Below are 22,003 nucleotides of genomic sequence, written 5' to 3' on the forward strand. Positions count from 1 at the left end.
TTTTTTTCTGCTGCTGCTGTTACTGTAACAGGAAAATGCAGCTATTAAACTGGCAGTCTGTCCACCACTTTGCAACCTCTGTGTTGCCCTAGAGCTAGTATTGCTCTTGAGCATTGGGGATGGTGGTGGGAGGTGGAACTGGGCCACCAAAAACCCATGGTACAGGCCATTTAATGAAAATTGTGCAAAGTGCCCTTTCCTGTTCTGGGGAGTTGAGAAAAAGAAAAATCTCCCCCCAAAAATTGTTCATCAACAGATGAACAGGGGCATACACTGGATACTTTCACTGAGTGAAGAGGTGTATTCTCAAGATACTTCACACTGTAAAAAGGGACTACTTTTTCCTAGCTTAAAGAGCTAGAAGTGGCACATGCTCACTTTTCTCAGAATCTCATCAATATAAATATGCAAGATACAGTAGAAGATTAATTCCCTCTAGCTTAGTCAGCTGACACTTCCTGTAGCCTCATCCTTGTAAAATGAGCCATCATTATATTTTTGTAACCTTGTATTTTCTGACTTCATTTTTTAAAAAGCAAGCAAACAAACAAACAAATGCCTTAACTTATAGACCATCTTGCTTTTGTACTTACGTGTGGTGCCTGTTGTAATCGGCAAGGGTTACGGTGGAAGAAAAGCGGAGGGGAAAAAAGACAAAAGTGTCAAAATCATCCACCAGTTCCTAACTAAATTGTATTCTTATAAATCAAATTCCCACATGTGATAGAAGGTTAAGATAAACTATTCTGCCTTCATTCCTTGAGACTTGATGTTAAAATTTATGCAATAGGAATCTTAACAATAACAACAATGTTATTTATACCCCACCCATCTGGCTGGGTTTCCCCAGCCACAGCACATATCGAAACATACTAAAGCATCAAACATTAAAAACTTCCTGATACAGGGCTGCCTTCAGATGTTTTCTAAAAGTCAGATAGTTGTTTATTCCCTTGACATCTGAAGGGAGGGTTTTCCACAGGGAGGGCACCACTACAGAGATGGCCTCTGCCTAGTTCCCTGTAACTCTGCTTCCCACAGTGAAGGAACCAGCAGAAGACCCTCAGAGGAGGACCTTAGTGTCCGGGCTGAATGATGGGAGTGGAGATGCTTCTTCAGGTATACTGGGCCAAGGCTGTTTCAGGTTTCCCATAGGCATCTGGTTGGCCATTGTGAGAACAGAATGCTGGAACAGATGGGCCATTGGCCTGATCCAGCAGGGTATTATTATTATTATTATTATTATTATTATTATTATTATTATTATCTTAAGCTAACTTACAGAAAATTGTGGAATTCCCTCCCTACAGAGGTACATCTTTACTGCAATCTTTACTGCACAGCTTTCAATGTACGCTAAATATGCATTCTTTTACTGCAGCATTTGAAAGTTAAGCTATTTTGTTTTCTAAGACCCACCTCCTTTGCTGAATTTACAAAGTTATGGCTCACTTGGAATGATTTTATTGGTTTTGTCATTGTAACTTATATATTTTTTTAGAATTTTATATTCTATTGTTGTAATCTGCCCTGTGATCTCATGGAGAATGGTGGCAACGAAATATTATAAATAAATAAGCAAACAGATAAAATTCCATGCACCCCTGAGAATTTCTGATCTTCTGAGGGTAAATGTTCACAATGACAAACACAATGCCTGACCCAGGCGAAAACAGTCAGGACCAGAAACAGCTTTGGTGAGTGCAGCAGCTATAATTAAAGGCGATCATCACCATTCTTGAAGGACTGCATACATGTATGCAAGTATGCCACAGAAAGGTGAGACCCACTCACTTGAACAAGGAATTAAATATGGAAAAGGCCTTTAGTCAAAGCAATATTTTAAATAATTAATAATTCCTAAAATAAACAAAAACGTTATCAGGTTGATTTTAGCAGTCAATGCAGGGAAAATTAGGAATAAAAACAAAATAAGTAAAAAAATGCGTAACAAAAGTTCTACCACTATTCAAGTATGCATATTAATGAGGTTTAGTAATGTAAAACTGGTTTAAGAAACATACTGTGCGATTTAAGCATTCAATGTATTTAACTGATCCATGAGTGATTAGTTCATTCAAGCAAAGCAGAATCATGAAATAAAAATTCATTACCTGAAGTGGATCCTGTAGTAGTGGTGGTGGTTGGAGTGGTGGTTGGCGTAGTGGTTGTTGCTGTAGATGTAGTGGTTGGAGTGGTAGTTGGTGTAGTTGTAGGTGCAGTGGAGGTAGTAGTAGCAGTGGTAGTTGGCGTAGTAGTAGGTGGTGTGGGGGTAGAGGTGTCAATAGGTGGTGTGGGGGTGGATGTCGTGGTGGTATGAGTGGTAGTTGGTGTAGTGGTAAGTGCTGAGGTAGTGGTAGAAGTGGTAGTGGTGGAAGTGGTAGTTGGTGTAGTGGTAAGGGTATCCCAAGGTGGTGTTGGAATGGTAGTAGTAGTAGTTGGTGGTGTTGTGGTTGATGGTGTGGAAGTAGTAGTAGGAGTTGTGGTGGTGGTAGGTGGAGTAGAAGTAGTAGTAGGAGTGGTGGTTGATGGTGTGGAAGTAGTAGTAGGAGTTGTGGTGGTGGTAGATGGAGTAGAAGTAGTAGTAGGAGTGGTGGTTGATGGTGTGGAAGTAGTAGTAGGAGTTGTGGTGGTGGTAGATGGAGTAGAAGTAGTAGTAGGAGTGGTGGTTGATGGTGTGGAAGTAGTAGTAGGAGTTGTGGTGGTGGTAGATGGAGTAGAAGTAGTGGTAGGAGCGGGGGTTGGTATAGTAGTGGATGTTGTGGTACGAGGGGTAGTTGGTGTAGTGGTAAGGGTATCCCAAGGTGGTGTTGGAATGGTGGTAGTAGTAGTTGGTGGTGTCGTGGTTGATGGTGTGGAAGTAGTAGTAGGAATTGTGGTGGTGGTTAATGGAGTAGAGGTAGTGGTAGAAGTGGTAGTTGGTGTAGTTGTGGTAGGAGTTATGGTAGGAGTTGTGGTTGGAGGTCCAGATATGCATTCATCCTTGCAGCAATATACACGGATCTCATAGTTGAGACACATATCTACAGGGTACACAGGCCCAGGAGTCTGATCTTTATTGTGACAAATAAGTCCAGTCGAAACATCACATTCCACTTTTTGCCCCAATTCCTTGAAGGAGTAATTAGGAAATTTCACTGCTCTGCATGATATGTTTTCTGGCCTTGTACAGATCTCTATGCCAGCTGCCCTGATGTTGTCATAGGTTTCATAGTCACCATACTGTGGGCCATATTGTGGGAAGCTGACGTCAATCCAGTCCGACCATGAACATACTACAATGGAGGTACAAGCTGCAGTAAAACAACAATAGAGAGAAATAACTCAGCGATTGCCCAGATTATTTTGAAAGTGATACAGCAGGAAACTGTTGCTCCAGTTGTGCAAACACTGTCATAATAAATACAAAGCTGAAATTTTTAGAAACATTTTTTAATGTACAAAGCTAAAATAAACTATGTGTTTCTTGTTAACAACAGCATTAATAATCTCACAGCTTATTAAAACACTTGCTCAGTAATATAATTGATTTCCTTAGAACCAAACCAAATTAATCTTTTTTATTTTGCTATCTTATCCTGCCACTTGATTCGGAAATTTACAGAAATTTGTTTGGAAAAACCTATTGTTATTTTTTGACCAGATGCTTTAAGGCCTCATTTGTGACCAGAAGACAGTCACAGACCTCCAGAATCAAAGTCCTTCTGGTGTCCTTATCTCCTTTCCCTGCATTCCTATGCACCCATGATTCTCCTCCTTGGCCTCTCCCCCTGCTTCCTCTGAAGGCTCATCTACACTTCTGCATGTCCAGAGATTTCCAGATACCGGTCCAAGATGCTTTTCTTTTCTCCTGCTTCTTTCCCCTGAAAACCTGGTGTTTATGCTGAATCGGCACAGCGATCAATCAGGTTTTCTGTAGATTGATGTTTGCTCTGATTCAGCAGTAAACAGCAGGTTTTCCCAGGAAAAGCAGTGGGACAACAACAAAAAACGCCTTTCAGACCCATGTTTGGAAAACTCGGGACAATAGGAGGAAGTCATGGGACAAAGGGAAGTGTGAAAGGGAACTCCTTCTCCACCCCTCCTCTTACTCAGACTCCTTTTGCTCACATTGCCTTACTGTGCTCTCTTCCTTTCACAACCCTGGCTCTTATTTTTAAGCAACCCTCTGTTTATGACATCATCACCATTCAGCTTCTGTGACATCACACTGCTTGGCAAATTGGGGCCAGGTGCTTCATCACTACTACAACATTCCAAAGTGAACCATAGTACAGTGGTACCTCAGAACTTGAACAGCTCCGTTCTCAAACGTTTCGGTTCCCGAACGCCAAAAACCTGGAAGATAGTGCTCCAGTTTTTGAACATTTCTCGGAACACAAACGTCCGACGCAGCTTCCGCTGTGCAGAAACCTAGCTGTCGGCTAATCGGAAGCTGTGCCTCAGAACTCAAACGTTTCAGAAATTGAACAGTCTTCCGGAACTGATTACGTTCAAGTTCCAAGGCACCACTGTATCATTGCTTCTGGTTTCAAAGCTTGCCTTTCTAGAACACGTACAAGAGAAGAACCAAGTAGCTGCTTTAAAATGTTCTCATGTACTGCAACATCTGCACTGGTGCCAATGTTGCAGCACGTTAGAGGCTTGTTGGTTTCTCCTGGCATGAGTTTTTGCAGTCAATGACTTGCCATATTCGCAAAGCAGAGGGGGAAAGTGGGCAAGCCTATATTATTTTTTAAAGTATGTATGTCCTTTTAAAGAGTTGTATTATTATAATTCATTAGCATTCAATATATTTCACTATTCTATGAATGAATGGTCACTCATTCAAAATAATGTCAAAAAGTAACATTTAATGTATTACCTGTTGGCGTTGAGATAGACGGCGTGGAAGTAGTGGTAGGAGTGGTAGTTGTGGTGGTAGATGGCGTAGGGGTAGTGGTAGTTGGCGCAGGGGTAGTGGTAGTAGTGGAGGGAGGCATGGAAGTAGTGGTAGGAGAGGTAGTTGTTGTGGTGGTAGATGGCGTAGGGGTAGTGGTAGTTGGGGTAGTGGTAGTAGTGGAGGGAGTAGTGGTGGGAGGCGTGGAAGTAGTGGTAGGAGTGGTAGTTGTTGTGGTGGTAGACGGCGTAGGGGTAGTGGTAGTTGGTGTAGTGGTAGTGGTAGTGGTAGTAGTGGAGGGAGTAGTGGTGATGATAATAGAACCACAAGGAATGATTTGACAACAGTTGACGCGTATCTCATAATTATAGCAGAGGGTCCAGAGACTCTGATCTTGGTCTTTGTTTCTACAAATGAGTCCATAAGTGACGTTACAGTCCACTTTCTGTCCCAATTCTGCAATATCCACATTGGGTGCATTTTTAGCCCTGCACTCTATGTTTTGCGGAGCTGATGGACAAAAGTTGCTTCCATCTTTAATTCTTATGGCGTCATATGTCTCAAAGTCACCACCTTCTGGTCCTTCTTCAGGTACACTGACATCATACCATTTACTCCATTCACAGGCAAGCATTAAGCACTGAGCTGCAAGACAAATTTGAAAGTCATTTTCCTGAGCTTCATTGGCAGTGGGTCCACATGAATGATCTCATGATCTAAAACCATCATTTCATGGTGGAATAACAGATCACTGGGCAACCATCTACCCTCCCACCCCTACAGATCACAACAAAGAACATCCCAAGCTAGAAGCAAGCATCTTTATATCCTGGGATTGCTCCACTCCAGTGCGCAAGGTCTTGTACACAAAATCCCAATCCATTTTTTTCCTTATTTTTGAACGCCCATCACAGTTATGTGTGCATCACTTTATTATACCATGTTCCTCTCTTTTGCATTGGCAACTTTACTACCACTATCAGAGCAGTGGCCTTATATAGGGACATATGAATTTGCCCTAATCGAGTCATACTATTTGTTTATCTGACCCAGTATTTTCTGCCCTGGCTGGCAGTGACTCTTTTGGGCCTCACACAAAAATCTTTGTCCTAGTTGTTAAATGGATCCAGGGACTGAACCTGATTCTTGAGTCATGCAAAGCACATATTCTACCACTGAACTATGGGCTTATCCCCAACTTCTTTAACAACACTTACTTGTTGAAGAGAGTGTAGTGGAGGTTGTAGTGGGAGCTGAAACAGGAGAGAGAAAAATATGATGAGAATCTTACTTTGAAATCTTACAAGTTTTGGATAAGATTATAGATTTGACATAGAGAAGGTTTCATATCATGTTGAGAGCATCAGCCTTCATTAAAGCCATTTAGCTATACATGGAGGTATAAAACAAACTTGATGTAAGTGCAATTTTCTCTAATAAGATAGTTAACCAATGTACATTACTATTAACAATGCTGCAAGCTTACTTGTGGTAGTAGTAGTGGTGGTGGTGGGAGAAGGAGTAGTTGAAAGAGTAGTTGTGGGAGGGGCAGTTGTACTGCAGGGTCTCATGTCTTCAACTACCCAAGTGCCATTGAATGTGCATTTTATGTCGAAACAAAAAGATCCATTTCTCTCATTTATTATTATTTCTCCTTCTTCGTATTCTTTACCATCATATATGCAGCAACCTAAAGGAAGGAAATCAGTGTGTTTAAGTTGTTTTGCTTGAAGCATAATGAAAAAACAGCCAATCAAAATGTAAATGAAATAACCCGGAGTGGAAATACTGTGTTATTCCATAGGAATGTTAACTGCAGGTAAACACTGTTTATCTAAGCTGCTGATATCTGGAATATTATAAAGATGTTTTTATGTGCTTCTGCTTAGAAGGAAGTCCATTGAAACTTATGGGACCTACTCCCAAGTAAGTGTGCTTAGGCTCAAGGTGTTAGAAAGTTGAATAAATCTGTTAAGTGAGATGCATGAACTTAAGCCTCATTCATATTTGCAGCAAGCACGAAGGAAAGTTTAACTGGTTCCCTGTGGTGAGATCTCTCACCATCGTGACAGATATATGCATATTGGAATTACTTGGAGTATTGATGTGGGTTCTTCCTGTATGGTCTCATTCTCAGCCAGGCAGAGGGCACATGGATGTACACACCTGATAATTTCCACCATCAGCTGTTTCCCACAATAGGATAGGGTTCTTGCCACTGGGAAATGGGGCCTTAGTAAGAATACAACTAAAAGGCAGGGATATTAAATGGCCCACCATATGCTGTAGGATAATTGATCAGCAGAGCAATCCAAAGTCCCAGCCAGGTACAGTGGATTGTGCTGGTCAGGGCAGAAGGTAGTCGTCCCCCCCCCCCCATTTTTGCTGTGCCAGCTCTGGACTGGTGAAGCTGAGGAGCCTGAAGGGCTTTGGATGCTGTGGATGCAAAGCCTGCAGTGATCCACCCCACCCCATAATGCCTCATTTCAGGGTTTTCCACTGGCTACTGCTGGCAGTAGTTCCCCATCCACCATGGCAGAACTTGGATCCTCCAGCATGGCAGAGTCCCACCATCAGCAGTGGAGAGGAAGTAATGAGCCATCCCAGCCCACCAGCCATCAACATCAGGGTGGTAGCAGTAGAGTTCTGCCCTAAGGCTAAGCAGTCATTTACTTGGTGGTAACCTCCACTGAACTCAACAGGGCCCTACTTTAAGTAAACATGTATAGAATGCATTTTAAAGTAAGATGGGCATTATAATCTGTGACAAGTTATAAGATGAAATAAGTGCCTTATAAATAAAAACAAAATACAGGCTTACAGAAAAATGTTTAGCCACCCCTTAGCTACTACCCTTCTTTGTGGAACAACTGTAAAGTGGGAAAAGATTGTCCTTTTATTATTGTTATTTTTCAATGATAATTTTAAAAAGAATACAGTGAGCAGGGGACTCATTTGAAATCATTGTTCAGTCCCCCAGAGAAATGTATGGGGGAAAGTGTACGGTACTATTTTGCTTTCTGAATGGAAAAACAGCAAGATGAAATATACCTCTTCGGGGTTCACATTTCGTTTCTCCAGCATAAACACAGAAACTGAAATTTAAAAAGAAGTTTTTCAGAAATGAAATACTTGAAGATTTGTATATTTGTTTGTTTTGTACTTCTGTTCTGTAAATGCTCGGGCTATAATTGCTCCTGCATTGTAACACTATAAATTCATTTAAAATAATATTTAAATGCATATCATTAGCAACAACATTTAACAAGGCAGAAAATACAGTAATCTCTATATTCTCCTAAAGAGGCATATTTTTGTTAGTCACCCAGAAGGTTGCAAATAAAGTTGGCCAGGTGTACTTTGTCTGGGGTTGGAATTCTGAGAGAGGATCTCTGCCCAAGGAAGGGGGGAAATCCAACCTACTCTTGGACACCATGGACAATTTCATTTTAGACTTTCATAAGAAATAGTTTCCTATTCAGAACAGCACTCTCATTCATGAAAAAGGCTAGTGTGTCAGACCAAGAAACCAGCAATTTAAATATCAACACATGTACATATGTTTCCCTGCCACTGTTAGTCCATCAGCTCTCCATTCTCACATACCAATTTGTACACAGATCATCTGTGGGTATAGATTGTCCAGGTCTATAGTAAACACCATTAATATAGCAGCCACACATATCACTTGTCCCACATGTGTTGGTCTCTTCAATGTAGATAGGATTATCCGGAGGACATCGTGGGTAGCAACCTAGAACCCACAAAAATGAGATTCGTAAAATTACATTGCAGCAATGAACTTGACATAGTAGCAAAATTTGCATGCGAAAAGGGGAGCCAACTGGTGCCTTCCAGATGTTGCAGAACTACAACCATCCCTGGCATTTGCCATGCTGGCTGGGACTGAGGGGACTTGGAGTCCAGCAACATCTGAAGGGTCACAGGGTCGCCATCCCTGGCATATGGGAAGCAGTCCTAGGCTTGTGGTGTCTCAGTGTCTCTTTATAGGCTGTAAACATGTTCTGCAAAACCTGTATATACACAGTTTCAGAGAGGCATCTAATGCATTAAGCAGGGAATGGGAGATGGGGGAAGTTGCTTTGGCCCAGTGGGTGAACTGTATTCCAAACTGCACTAACTAGAGTCTTAAAGACCAAAAGCTACCGGTAACTGGCAGTTTCTTACCTTCCAGATATGGCATTGAAAAGTTGGTGCTGACTTCATTAAGGATCTTGCAGGTAACAATGTCACTTCCGCAAGGCTCATAGTGCCATTCACATATATCTGTAGGATTCCAGTACTCACAAAAGATTGCTATTGGAACAAAAGATAGATAGTTGTGATAAAAACAAGTCACAGACATATATTTGCACATAGGTCACTTAACCCATAGCTGTTAACATTTCCCTTTTTTAAAGGAAAATTCCCTTATTCTGAATAGGATTCCTCGCAAGAAAAGGGAAAAGTTGACAGCTATGCTTAACGTGCAACCATTTCTATCACCTATGGAACTGAAATTCCACTTCACTCTGGTTTAACAGAACATAGACTTATTTGGACACCTCCCTCTACGGGATTGCAATCCTATGGAAAGGGAGAGGAAGGCTGTGCCCACTGGGCCCACCCCTACCACCACTCCTCCTGCCAATCTTGTCCACCTGCCATCCATGAATTGGGAAGGATGTCTGTAAAGGGGAACTTGCTGTACACAAACAGGATCTCCCTGGGATTGGGAGCCTTTGCTCCCTGTGAATGGGGCCATCATTGACTCCCACTGGAGGCAGCATTGGCCACCAATGTAGATGACTTTAAAAGAGGATTGGAAAGATACATTGGGGTAAAGGCTACTAGCCATGACGGCTACACTCTGCATCAACATTTGGAGCTGTATGCCTCTGAATACCAGTTGTTGGAAACAACAGGAGGAATGACTGCTCTTGTGCTTGGGCCCTGCTTGCAGGTTTGCCATAGGCATCTGGTTGGCCACTGATGGAACAGGATGTTTCCCCCTAATACAAAGCCAGTGGAGACAGTAACGATGGCTAGGTTGGCCCATGTCGAGGATGCAGGGCCAGGACTCTCTCCTCTTTGGCTCAGAGTGGCTAAGAGCCTTTTTGCCCATTTGCATGCTCCCTGGGCCACTGCTCTGCTGCCCTGGGCAGCCAGGCAAGAGGCCCAGGCTCCTCTGGGTGTCTCAGCAAAGGAATCTGGTCACTGCCATGGGCTATTGCAGCAGCCCTGCAGACTCCCTTCCCCAGTTGGGGAGTATTAGGAGGGTGAATAGAGCATCCAGCAGGGCTTGGAGGAAAGAAAGATGGAGCGAGCAAACATGAGTTGCAGGAGGAGGAAAAAAGAAGGAAGGGAGGAAGGAGACAGAAGAGAAAGTAGCGAGCAGAGGAAGGGAAGAAGACAGGAAGGCAAATAGACAGGGCAAGGTGGAGGAGAAGGGGAAGTAGAGCAGAGCAGACCCGACCCAATAGCCACAGAGTAAGTCACTGACAGAGTGCAAACGGTGCCAAAAAACTCTTTTTAAAAAAAGTTTCTGGTCCATTGCCTCTCCTGGCTTTGGAGGCACCAATAGAACTCCTTGCCAAGTGTGCAAGGGAGCCTAGGTGTGCCTTTGACAGTGTGCCCAGCCCCAGTCTTGCATCATCATCACATAGTGTGGAGGCATCCCGTTTTTCTGTGAGTTAATGGACCCCCCTGGGATTCCTGTTGGAGAACAGCAAGTATGACCAACTGACCTACTGAGAACTGAATTTTATTTGGAGGCACATGTAAAAGATATCACAAAAGAACTCACATTAGAAGCCTGTTAGTATCACATGAAATGGCTATAGGAGGAGACATTGGTACATCTCAAAATATACAGGGTGGGGCTTAGGGTTATAAAAACCAGTGCATCTAGAATTTGGGTCACTGAAAGGTATTAAGCCACTGTTTCTGGGTCATCATCTCTTTTTAATTTTATGCATACATGAGAAATATTTTATCACAAAACTCACGGCATATGTCAGGAGTCCTCCAGTAGACACAAGCTCCAGCTTTGAGGCATTCTTGTGCATAGACAGCCACTGCAGTACAGAAGCACTCACAGTCGCCTCCAGAGTCACAGGCACAAGCATCATGTACACAAGCTTCATAGTACTGATCTGGAGCCACCTATTAGGGAGTCACAGAATCACAGAGCAGGGGTATTTCAATGGATCAACTACTGTATTTCTGCCATCCAATACCAGGATGTCTAACTCACCGCCATCTTTGATAATGATTCCCCTTAGTTGCCAATGTTTTTGGATGTTGCTGTACATGTACACAGCACATCCGTGCCACGGTAGTATCCATCACAATTCACATCACAGCACTTCAACAAGGCATCAAGAATCTATGGCCCATTTTACTTCCATGAGATATTTTATCAATTCCAATTTCAAACTTTTAAGCTAGTAACATTCTGTATAGTAACAACAAATATTTGGTTTTCGGTGAAGATAATTCAGATGAATTTATGTGTTTTCATTTCAAACAGTATTTCTCAAAATAGAGTACCTGCAGAGAGTTCTGGAGAGGGAAATGGGAGCTCCATACCAACTCAAGACATGTCTAACCATGATATTTCCTTCTCCTTTTCTAGAGTTTATCCTAAGTCACATTCTCATTGGATAACATCTCTTTACAGTTAAAGTTGAAAACCACTCCACTATCCAGTTTGGAATGGAATGGGTACTACTAAGTTAGAAATTGTCTGCAGGATATTATAGATTCATCTGTTGTATGTCAAGACCTTTAAAATCAATCCACTACTGACGATCCCCCATGGTTTGCTAGGTATTTTATGTAAACTGCTTAAAGATCTTTTTATTTTTATTTTCCATATGCTCGCATATTGCAATAGCTTGTTCTTTTCCCCAAGACTAGTATAGCCCAGCTTGTCCAAGTGATTAAGCAACAACACTAACTTTTGAATGACATTCTTCAAACACAACACTTTTGATGAGGCTGCATTCTTTCTCTGCCCAGGATTTGCGATGAGGTTTCTTTTCACAGGGCTCAGGGTCTACATCAACATCAGGGCATGCAGTATCCTTTTTCCATGAATTTCCAAATATCAGTGCATTATTTTCTTGGACCATGTCCCTTGCAGTGAAGTCATTACTGGCCTTGCCATCAAAGTTGCCGCATAAGCCACAGACTTTTCCCTAGGGAGAGGAAAGGTCAATACCTTAGGACTGGAAAAGATTTGCAATGGCTTAAAGTTAGCAGGAATTTTATTGTGATGTATATTACTTTGATTGTTTTGCCATTTGTTTTAGCATTACTAATTATGGATACTGTTGAATTGGTGGGAGCAATGCCAGACCTTGGGGTCTCAAATTCCAGTGGCGCCTTGTGTGATGCCACAGTTGGGGCCCCCTAATGTCTCTTGCACCCCATTCTATTAATGATGCAGTAAGGCACACATGCTACCACAAGCAATAAAACATCTTTTTTGTTGCATGTATCTATTAATAACAAATTTTCCATGGCATTAAAGGAATATGTTCAAGAATTACTCACTTTAAGATAGGGTGCCAGCTTGATGAAAATAGTAGTCTTCCTGTCCCAGATAAGAATAACACCATTGCTGGTTTCTATTACAATGTACAGCCCGACTGGCTCACGAATCCAGTAAGTCACAGTGCTAGTAGTATTCATCTCAATTGTTTCTATTTGTTTATCTTCCAACTTTATTTCAGTGCTCTAAAAAGACAGATGTGTAACAGAAGCCCCATAACAAAAACAGACATTAGCATGTTAACCTGATACCCTCAGCTCCCCTAGAGTCAGTCTGGCTCTTTTAAACTGGATATCATGACACCAGTTCTCAAAAGTAAGGAGCCTCATTTGACTAAGAATTCAACGAATTGCCTGCACCTCCCCATGGCAACCTGATTTGATTATTTGCAGGCGCAGACCAAGAGCTTTCAGGCTTGTTCTCATCTATGTTCATACCTACCCCAAGGAAAACTTTAATGGCCTTGGAACAGGTGACTCCAGTGGTTCCACATGGGACATTCTCTGTGATGACACTAAATGTTCCCTCCAAATCGCTGTTTCCACAGTAATCCTAATGAAGGTGCGAGAGGGAAAGATGAACAAAACTAAGAAAAACCAAAACCAGGATACTTTGATTTTCTTTTGTGTTTTAAAAAGCTGCTAAAGCTGCACTGCATATTTGTATTGGTAGCAAACTTAATATATTTTCAAATTTAACAGTCCTCTGTGGTTCAGAGGGCACTTAATTCCTCAACACATTTGCAAAACACAATAACTGAATGAACTGGAGAAAGCAAGGCTTAAAAACTAGCAAATTCTGTTTGGATGAGTGTAAACTATTTCAGCACATATTAAACAGCCTGGAGACACCCATACAATTGGGTTTCCATATGCACAATTGAACATCATTAAATCTTCTCCAGAAGGTTGGGGGAAAACCCAGAATTGATTTTTTGGGGGGTGGGGAGCAGAGAGGAAGGGGGTAGTTCTATTGCATAACTAGAAGTCCTGGAGCTAATGGAACCACCTTGTTAGATACTACCATTTGAAATGATCTTAACAGAACCATTGATTACTCCACAAAGTAAGAAAATTTCACAAGATGAGATGTTGAGGAATGCCTGAGAAGCCAAATAGATAGGAGATATACACACACACAATTCAAAACAGTATAAAATTGCATGAGTATAGCTGAACATTACCTGAGTAGCCACATATTCACAGTTGCCATCAAAGTCATAGAATTTTCCATCAAACGTGATGTAATGGCCACTCCCATAAATGGTACATGTCCCAAAGCATGAATTGGTGGTGCACTTCCAGCTTCCTCTTTGACAAGTACTGGAGAGTACCAAAACAATTAAAGAAATTGTGTAAGGCTTAGTCTCTGTGTCCGAGCATTGCTTTTGAAGTACTGGGTAAATGATGTAGCTGAGAAAACATGCAGTCCACCCCGTACACTCTGTTTGCATAGTAGTATATTCATACATTGCTATGACTACAATAAGTGACAGTGAAAAAGATCCTACCATGTGTTGCAGTCCACATTTACTGTTTCTCCGGGGGAGTAAAAAACTTTGTTATGTATGCATGGGCAGTCCTGTTCTTGGACACAATTCCCTCTGCCATCATCTATCAATCCATCAAGGCACACACATCCTGAAACACACTCTGTCTGGAACTGTGAGGAGCAAGAAGAACATTGTGTTCACATTTTATGATAAGGTGAATCAGAATTCACGGGCCTTGCATTTGATAAGTTCATAAAGCCAAATTGGACTCAGGATTACCATTCAAAGTTTATCAAATTTCTATTTGCAAGGTAAGATAAAACCTCAATTTAATTTGTTCAGAAACTTGGGTGTGTTTAAAATAAAGTTGGTCTACAAAACAGAGGCACTTTGGGAGACTTTTAGATTTGGGTTACTTTAATAATTTTTCCAGAAGGTGGCCTTATCCTTTAAATACAAGACTGTCAATGGTTTGTTTCTTTTTCTTTTGACAAAAAGCAAACAAATAAAAACCCTTGCTACCACTTCAAACCATGACTTGGTTGCTTTAAGCAGTGTGATCAACTCCCTGGAATAGAGCGTCCCTAGGAGAGATGTTACATTGCGAAAAAATAGCATAATTTGCTGGGGAAATTATTTTCAGGGGAAAATATAGTTGCCCCCATTGGTTGGTGGCAGAGAGATTTCTATTGTTGGATACCAATATAGCATTTATTTATTTATTTTAAATGAAAGGTGGAACTTATTTAAATGAAATGAAAATGTTAATAAAGTTAAAAACAATCAGAATCAATTAAGGCAAACTGGTGGTAGAAATGTGCAGGTATTTGCTTCTGCAAGTTGCAGTCCTTTTGCTAGGAAATGCCCCACAGTCTCAAGGAGATTTCCTAAAGACACCTAGAGTACAGCTTCTTTGTTAATTACATCACTTGAGGAACAAGAGAATGAGGACATTAGGGTGTCGTCAAAATGCAATGAAAGTGTACCTGATCGTTTCCCAGTGTTTGGCAGCTAAGATGTACTGGTGTTTGGGAAGACCAACTGTCAAAGTTGTTGCAGTCAAAATATGTCATGTTGGGTGAACAGTCTGTAAAATAAAATATAGAACACTGACAATATTATCTTGGATCCATTTTGATAATCAACAAGAGCTTTATATAAATTTTTTATTTTTATATATAAAATTAAACAAAAAGGGGCCCTGTTTTGTACCCATTGAACTAGGAAGCATGTCTATAAAGAAAGGTTTTTAATTAAAATCAGTAGTCTCTTATCAATACTTTACATTGAGCAACTTAAACAAAGCAATTTAAACAAATCAAAGTCTGAGGATATGTCTATGAAAACTATATAAATATGTGGATTTAGAGGGGAAATTCTGATACATTTTAGGAGGAAGCAAACTATATCATGTCAGCTTGAAAAAATATAATTATTAATTGCATTTTTATTAATTATTTTCACAAAAAAATGGCTCATATTCTTAAGCACAACTTCAAAACAATTACTTTCTTAAGCACAACTTCAAAATCATACAGATGATAACTCAAACTGGAAAAAGTCATAATGTAACATGAAATTGTACACCTACGTTCAGGGGTTACGTCCACTGGCACACAATGAAATCTTCCATGTCTGCAAACACTAGAATGGAATACACAACAGGAAAAAAAATGGTAAGCCAGATATTTGAGCTTATAAGTGATTCCCAATTTATACAGTGGTACTAACAAAAACTAAAGATCTGCTGCAAAAATTTAAGAGTACCATTTCTGCTAAACATTACTTGAACACCATGAGTGCCCTACTGACAATGCATAAAACAAAGTAAGAGCAAATGCCAAAGACAAAATGTCAGTTTCTTAATAAGATTTGAAAAGATATGTCTAAGCTGAGACATAAAGTTTTGAGGGGAATAAGGAGGAACCTTTGGATTACGCATTAAATACTGGGGGGCAGGTGTTGTGTACACTTATATTGCTGACTTCTCAAGTAATCTCAAGAATTCACAATGCAATATTTCAGCACCTCTTAATCCTTTGAACACTATGCCTGGTGAACAACATAGATGTCTAAAGTTTCTTAAAAACTAGTCACTCCACAATGCATTCTGATGCTTGTATTTCTCATGTTGATTTGGAAGGGAGATCCTCTTCTAAATTAGTATCACAAACCTCTAAATTGTCTTATGGTTAATGAAGAGAATGCTCATACACAGCCAACGTAATCCCAAGATTCCCCATCCCATTCCACCTGCAAACATTGCAGGACTGCAACTAAAAGAGAGCAGTTCCTGGTACTGAACGTTGAGCTTCCCACCTAATGAGAAAGACCACAAACTGTTGTGTTAACATACCAGCGCTCATCCTGTTTCATTATAACATATCCGGGATTTATGGGCACACCCTTGTAATAGCACGGGCACTGAGCAATTGGCACACATTTGCCACTGTCATCCATATAGGAATTATCAGGGCAGCCACAGCCATCTACTGGAGTAAAGCCTTCCAAGCAGTACTTATGACCATCAGAAAGAGAGCGGCAAGTTTGCTGGCAAGTCAGATTGTAACGGAAGACTTGGCTGGCTTGGCAAGAGGATTCTTCTTTGTCTGAATGAAGGGGAGAAAGTGACAAAAAGTCAGAGTGGATAGAATATATTCTGCTCACCATTCCTAAGCCATTCAGTGCATGCTGTTTGAATTCTACTTCTGTTAAGACCCCTATGAAGAAATGCTGCCATGCTTGGGTGAAACTAAGCACTTATGAGGTAGCAATTAAGACAATGAGAGGGGGAAACTATTATTGTCTAGCTCACAGATGGAGAAGCTTTTTCATCTCAAAGGCCAGATGACCTTCAGTGCAACCTTCTGGGGGCCAGTGGTAGGCAGCGCCAGAGGTAAAAGTGGGTGGACCAACAAATGCAAATGTTTTCTTTGTACAGTACTCTAGCTTGTACACACACCCTTCTCTACCCTCCATTCTCCATCCAGGCAAGCAAAAAAGCATTATTAAGGATACATCGCAAAAACACTCAATAAATATGCAAAACGGAGCCAGAAGGAGAGTGTGGTATGGGGAGAGTTGTGAGGGCCAGGCAGAGAGGGCCACATTTGGCCCAGGCCCTGGGGTTCCCTATTCCTGGTCTAGCTGAAAGATTAAATGGCAGGAAGTAATAAATGACTTGGCATTGCCTCATTAAGTCACGCTGCAGACACCCCAGTATCCCAAATGGAATTGTCCAGTACTTCTACATTCATTGTATCCGTCCACAAGTATGTCAATGTAAACAACATACATGGGTGCTTCCCTTCAATGTCAACAAAACATTTTGCATCTTACAAAAACCATTTATTTTGATGAATGGGGTATGCCACGTTTGTTGTTATTAACCACATTCTAGTCTCAAAACATTACAGTTAGCACACAGTTATTCAAAAGGTTTTACTCCATTTTGTTCAAGGCAAGGGTGGGGATATAGACACTTACTGCAGACATTCTTTCTCCAGCCCCATAACATGACTCCTTTGAAGGCACAGGCTCTTGCGTATGATGACAGGGCAGCACACATACATTCTTCGTTGGCATTACAATTACAGGTATCATATTTGCAGCGCTGGGCAAGGGGAGGGGGGGAAAGCCAGTAAACATTTAAGTACATTTGTAGGAAGATGAATGAAGAGCTAGTCCTCAACAGTAGCAATGCTACACAATGGTACCCTGTTCCACAGTTAAAATGAAAGTAAAATTATAAACTGAGAGCTTTTCCTTAGCAATGCCATTTGTTCCTCTTCCATTTAAAAATGTTAGTAGTTTTTTTCAAGATTGCTTTGTCACATGCTAGAGTGAACTTCTCCTATTATTTTGCTTAATTTGTTAAAAGCAATGAATGGGCTGTTTCCCCCCACAGCAAGGTGATCCCCTTAAAACAGGCAGTGAATCATTCTCAGCCCAGGGGCCACATTCTTTTCTCAGCATGCTTTCAGGGGGTCACATGTCAGTGGTAGGCAGGGCAAAGGCAAAAGTGGGTGGAGCAACTAATGTAAATTTCACCTTTGTACAGCACTCTCATTTCTACATGCATAGCCTTCTCTGTACCAGACAACACCAGACAAACAAGAGGCATTATCAGAGTTCAAGGACACATTCTGGCCAGGTAACAACATGGAAGCAGGGTCAGTCATGGTATGTGGCCTGAAGAGAGTTACAAGGGCCAGATAAGGAGGCCTGGGGGCCACATTGGGCATCTGAGCACAAGGTTCTCCACCCCGACCTAAAAGCAGACTGGCTCACCTCCACCATGTTGCCTGTCATCAGGGAACTCCTCTGACCAGGAACTCCTCTGACCAGGATCCCCCAAAAGCTACAACTAGTTCCACACACCCAAGAAGACTTTGAGCTGGCACTTCTTGAACTGCATGAATTTCCCATAGCAAGCTGTAGTTTTTTTACTGATGTAATTTTTCAAATCAGTTTCTCATGCTGTTGCTATTTTGTTTTGTTTTTTATTTTAAAAAGCTAGAGAATTTTTCTAAAATCTTGGGTGTAGCTAAAAGAGCCCTCTGGCTCATGACTCTCTTCTGGATAACTATTATTTGGCTCTTTTCACAACAATGGGTTTGCTCTAGTTCCTGTATTCCAACTGAAAGGGCTAGAAATTTGGCTGGGTTTGAAACTGGATAATCCATTGTCAGTAATTCTAACCCTCAAGCCCTATGAAAAGCAGCTGGGAAGAAAGCTGCAGAACTTGCTTTACCGCCACTCTTTTCAGTTTATCATAATACCTGAAAGTGAACAACTCCATGTAACAAAACACCAAGCTGCGTGAATAAAGACTCAGGATAATTTGAAAATCCATACCTTATAATAATCTGTTGGATCAATGACTGAGTGACATCTGGCAAAAGGAGTTTCTGTACTTTTCAACAAAGAGCACCAATGTTCAGCATACTTTTCTGGAGAGAAATAAAATGTTATTATAAACCATTCACTTCATGTATTTCTATGTAATGCCTATAGCCATACGCTAGAATTCAAATAACTATGCAGTACAATACAGCAAAACAAAATGAATACTGTATGTGTCTGGATGTTGAACACTATGCAGCTTCTCTGTCATTTAAAGGCAAGTAGCTACCCACATAACTGGGCAACAAAATCGTCTGAGGACTGTACATGCTCAACAGTTTTGTCTTCAAAAGACTATAAAGCACAGTAAACATAAACAGAAGTAACACTATGGATGGAAACTGTAAGCAGACTTCCATTTTCACAACTATAATAGATAAAATGAGCATTTCTTCTTCATCTCTAGCAGTGTTGTATCCTATTTCTTTAGAAAAGTTTTCTTTTGAGACAGTGACATGAAACTTACAGCGTATTCAAAGCCTCAGACCTAATACAGATTTATACATCACAATTTGCTCTCCCAAGTAATAAAGAAAATTGGCCCTACCTTCAGATTCAATATTTGACCTGAAAATTGGATATAGGTGGCACACAGATATTGAAATCTGTTATTTATTTATGAAAACCACCCATCCTTACCATTCTCAACGCTAAGAGTACAAGGGTGGTCCCAGTTATCCAACATATCACTGCAGCTGGCTTGTGCTTTCCACGAGTTAGCAAAGGAAGCCCCTGTTGCTTCTATTAATCCACTTGATGTTTTGAAGTCATCTCCTTCTATTCCATTGTAATTCCCACAAAGACCTATTGATAAAAGCAACAGATGTTGGCTGTGAGTTTCTTTAAAGGCATGCCTTTCTTTTTTGTAAAATGGGAATAGTGAGCAATTTACTAAGATTTTCTAGTGATAAATTTCCACACATCCATTAAGCACATCACTTCCAATCAGCATGAACATTGTGCATATGTGTACATATACCCCAGCATAATTGAATGCCTTTTGACAACTGTGCTGTTCTCTGCCCCAGCTCTTTTTAGTTCAAATAGCATGCCTACGGAATTAGTCTAGCATATAATATATTATGTGTGTGTCACGATTTACAAGAGACAATTTGTGGAGATAAAAATGTCTTAATAAATAAAAAAGTGACTAAACAAGTTGTTTTTTGCAGGTAGGTATTTGACCCCATGTATCTTTAATTTTAAAAAAAAAACACCCCCTTGTTAGTGTTACTATTGGCGGAATCCTCTTCCCTGCAGTTCAGACTTGCCTTGGAGAGTTGCCTGGGCAGTCTGGTCCACAATGACAAAGAGCTGCATAACTGGAACCAGCTGGATCTCCAGCCTGAGGCCTAAGGTTGCCTGCACAATAATGTAGTTTGAAGACGGCTGGAAAACTGTGAAGCTGGCTGAAAAACAAAAGGAAGGCCAAGTTATCACCTGCTTATTGTAATGCACTCATCAAATCAGAGGGGCAAAAACAGTATCCATTGTGTGTTATACCAGATTCCCATATCAGATACCTTTGCTGTTATGAAGAAGATTGCTATTGGCTGAATAACCAGCCAGGAGGGCAAGAAAGGTTAGGTGTTGGCCTGGAATGGTTTCTTAATGAAGAGAAGAGGAAAGTGGTGGGGAGGGGGGCAGATATGAAAAAGGGAAGAGTCCCCAGACAAGGACAAGTGATCATTTGGATCATTCCCTGCCAAATAAACCAAGGTGTACATTTTCTCACCCTCCTTTCCAGCATATTTTATTTTGCATTTTGTTTAATCATGCTCCATAACATCTAAGGATTTGTGGAACCATCAATTTAGGAGGTGGGTGGGGTGGGGTGGAAGTTGAGGGTTCCTTTCCTCACCTGTTACATGAGGCAAATGAATTTCTATTTCATTCAGTAATACGGTACCATCTGATCTGAAAACTACGACCTGTGTGAAGAGAGAAACAGCCTACGTTAGTGTGACCTCAGGGTCTTAAAGGGAGAGGAATGTAATAGAATCATATCATTTTAGAGATGGAAGGGACCTGGGGGTCATGTTAAATGAACATTAATAATAACGATTGTAATGCCCAGAAGGAAACCACCCTGGAAATTTTGAACATTGACAGTTTTCTTATATCTGACAACAGGAAGTTGGTTAAGAGCTTAAGCAACCCAAAGAACTAAGCAATGGAACATGTATGTGCACACACACACACACACACACATGAATGCCCCTTCACACACACTTATGCACAATGTTGTGCCAATCCCTATTGGAGAGCACCTTGCACCACAAAACGCTCATTTCTTGGACTGGAAGGCAGTTTCCATAGGCATGAACCTCTGAGGGAACGTTGCAAAACATACTATAACTTCCAGAATATATGGATTAATTACGATGGAATTTATCTGACTTAGATTATTCTGGTTGCTTATTAACCGTCACATTTCCAAATCATCCAAAAACTAGATAAGAAGAATCAAAGCATTGTTTTCTTTTATCAGCAGTTCCTAATTATGTTGTTTTCAGCTTTGTTCTTTCAAGAAAGTACGGTATTAAAATCTCCAATTTTAAAAGTGATTGTATTTGTATCCATACATTTTCAGTTTTTGCCAGTTTGCAGCTGCACAGTGGCTGCAATCCTGCACCTGGGTACTCAGTCAGGCAATGTGTCTCAGCCTACTTCACTCTTCCCCCAAAGTAGATCATGGGGAGGGGGGGTTGCATCCACCTCTGGCAGGAAGCAGGCAGATCATAGTGGGCATTTGGATGCCTATCATGTTCACAAACCAGGGCCAGGGAGAGATTTGTAAGCCCGGCATCCACTCCTTACCAATTCTGAATTATCTCAGTGCTCATAACACTCCCTGGGTTCTTAATGTAGCCACAGCCAGTTGCTTAGAAACAAAGTAGGTTCTTATTTATTTTCCAGCTGACCAGATTGACAAATCGGGTTTTGGAGGGCAGATGCCAGCTACTTATGGTTTTGGGACCTGGTGGAGAAAGGAACCCTTTTGGAGTTTGCTTGGATCACACACCCTTGTGTGTGTCTTGGGGCTAGGGCTGGGGGTCAGTGACTTCAGACAATCTTCAGATGCTGGAAATTATTTGCTAAGAAGTATTTCATAGAACTACACATTCAATGGCTTCCTAAACTGAAGAAAGCTAAACAGGATCAGATT

At 41.0% G+C, this 22,003-nt stretch overlaps 1 protein-coding gene across 1 annotated transcript in view; it reads right to left on the bottom strand.

The window, feature by feature from the left end:
• MUC2 (mucin 2, oligomeric mucus/gel-forming) overlaps nucleotides 1-22,003 on the bottom strand; it is a 60,966-nt gene that overhangs the window by 29,983 nt on the left and 8,980 nt on the right. The window contains exons 11-32 of the mRNA XM_081843116.1: nucleotides 20,696-20,765; nucleotides 20,106-20,243; nucleotides 19,474-19,638; nucleotides 18,787-18,881; nucleotides 17,416-17,542; nucleotides 16,286-16,538; nucleotides 15,521-15,573; nucleotides 14,916-15,016; nucleotides 13,948-14,099; nucleotides 13,621-13,759; nucleotides 12,879-12,989; nucleotides 12,440-12,622; nucleotides 11,842-12,081; nucleotides 10,888-11,044; nucleotides 9,068-9,196; nucleotides 8,486-8,633; nucleotides 7,931-7,974; nucleotides 6,366-6,569; nucleotides 6,097-6,132; nucleotides 4,865-5,524; nucleotides 2,338-3,293; nucleotides 2,115-2,277 (exon numbers count right to left, since the gene is read on the bottom strand). Of these exons, the coding sequence (XP_081699242.1) occupies nucleotides 2,115-2,277; nucleotides 2,338-3,293; nucleotides 4,865-5,524; nucleotides 6,097-6,132; nucleotides 6,366-6,569; nucleotides 7,931-7,974; nucleotides 8,486-8,633; nucleotides 9,068-9,196; nucleotides 10,888-11,044; nucleotides 11,842-12,081; nucleotides 12,440-12,622; nucleotides 12,879-12,989; nucleotides 13,621-13,759; nucleotides 13,948-14,099; nucleotides 14,916-15,016; nucleotides 15,521-15,573; nucleotides 16,286-16,538; nucleotides 17,416-17,542; nucleotides 18,787-18,881; nucleotides 19,474-19,638; nucleotides 20,106-20,243; nucleotides 20,696-20,765 (4,324 nt within the window). The remainder of the gene's footprint in view (nucleotides 1-2,114; nucleotides 2,278-2,337; nucleotides 3,294-4,864; nucleotides 5,525-6,096; nucleotides 6,133-6,365; nucleotides 6,570-7,930; nucleotides 7,975-8,485; nucleotides 8,634-9,067; nucleotides 9,197-10,887; nucleotides 11,045-11,841; nucleotides 12,082-12,439; nucleotides 12,623-12,878; nucleotides 12,990-13,620; nucleotides 13,760-13,947; nucleotides 14,100-14,915; nucleotides 15,017-15,520; nucleotides 15,574-16,285; nucleotides 16,539-17,415; nucleotides 17,543-18,786; nucleotides 18,882-19,473; nucleotides 19,639-20,105; nucleotides 20,244-20,695; nucleotides 20,766-22,003) is intronic.

This window comes from Podarcis erhardii (assembly GCF_964252035.2).
Source record: "Podarcis erhardii genome assembly, chromosome: 1".
Lineage (NCBI taxonomy): Eukaryota > Metazoa > Chordata > Lepidosauria > Squamata > Lacertidae > Podarcis > Podarcis erhardii.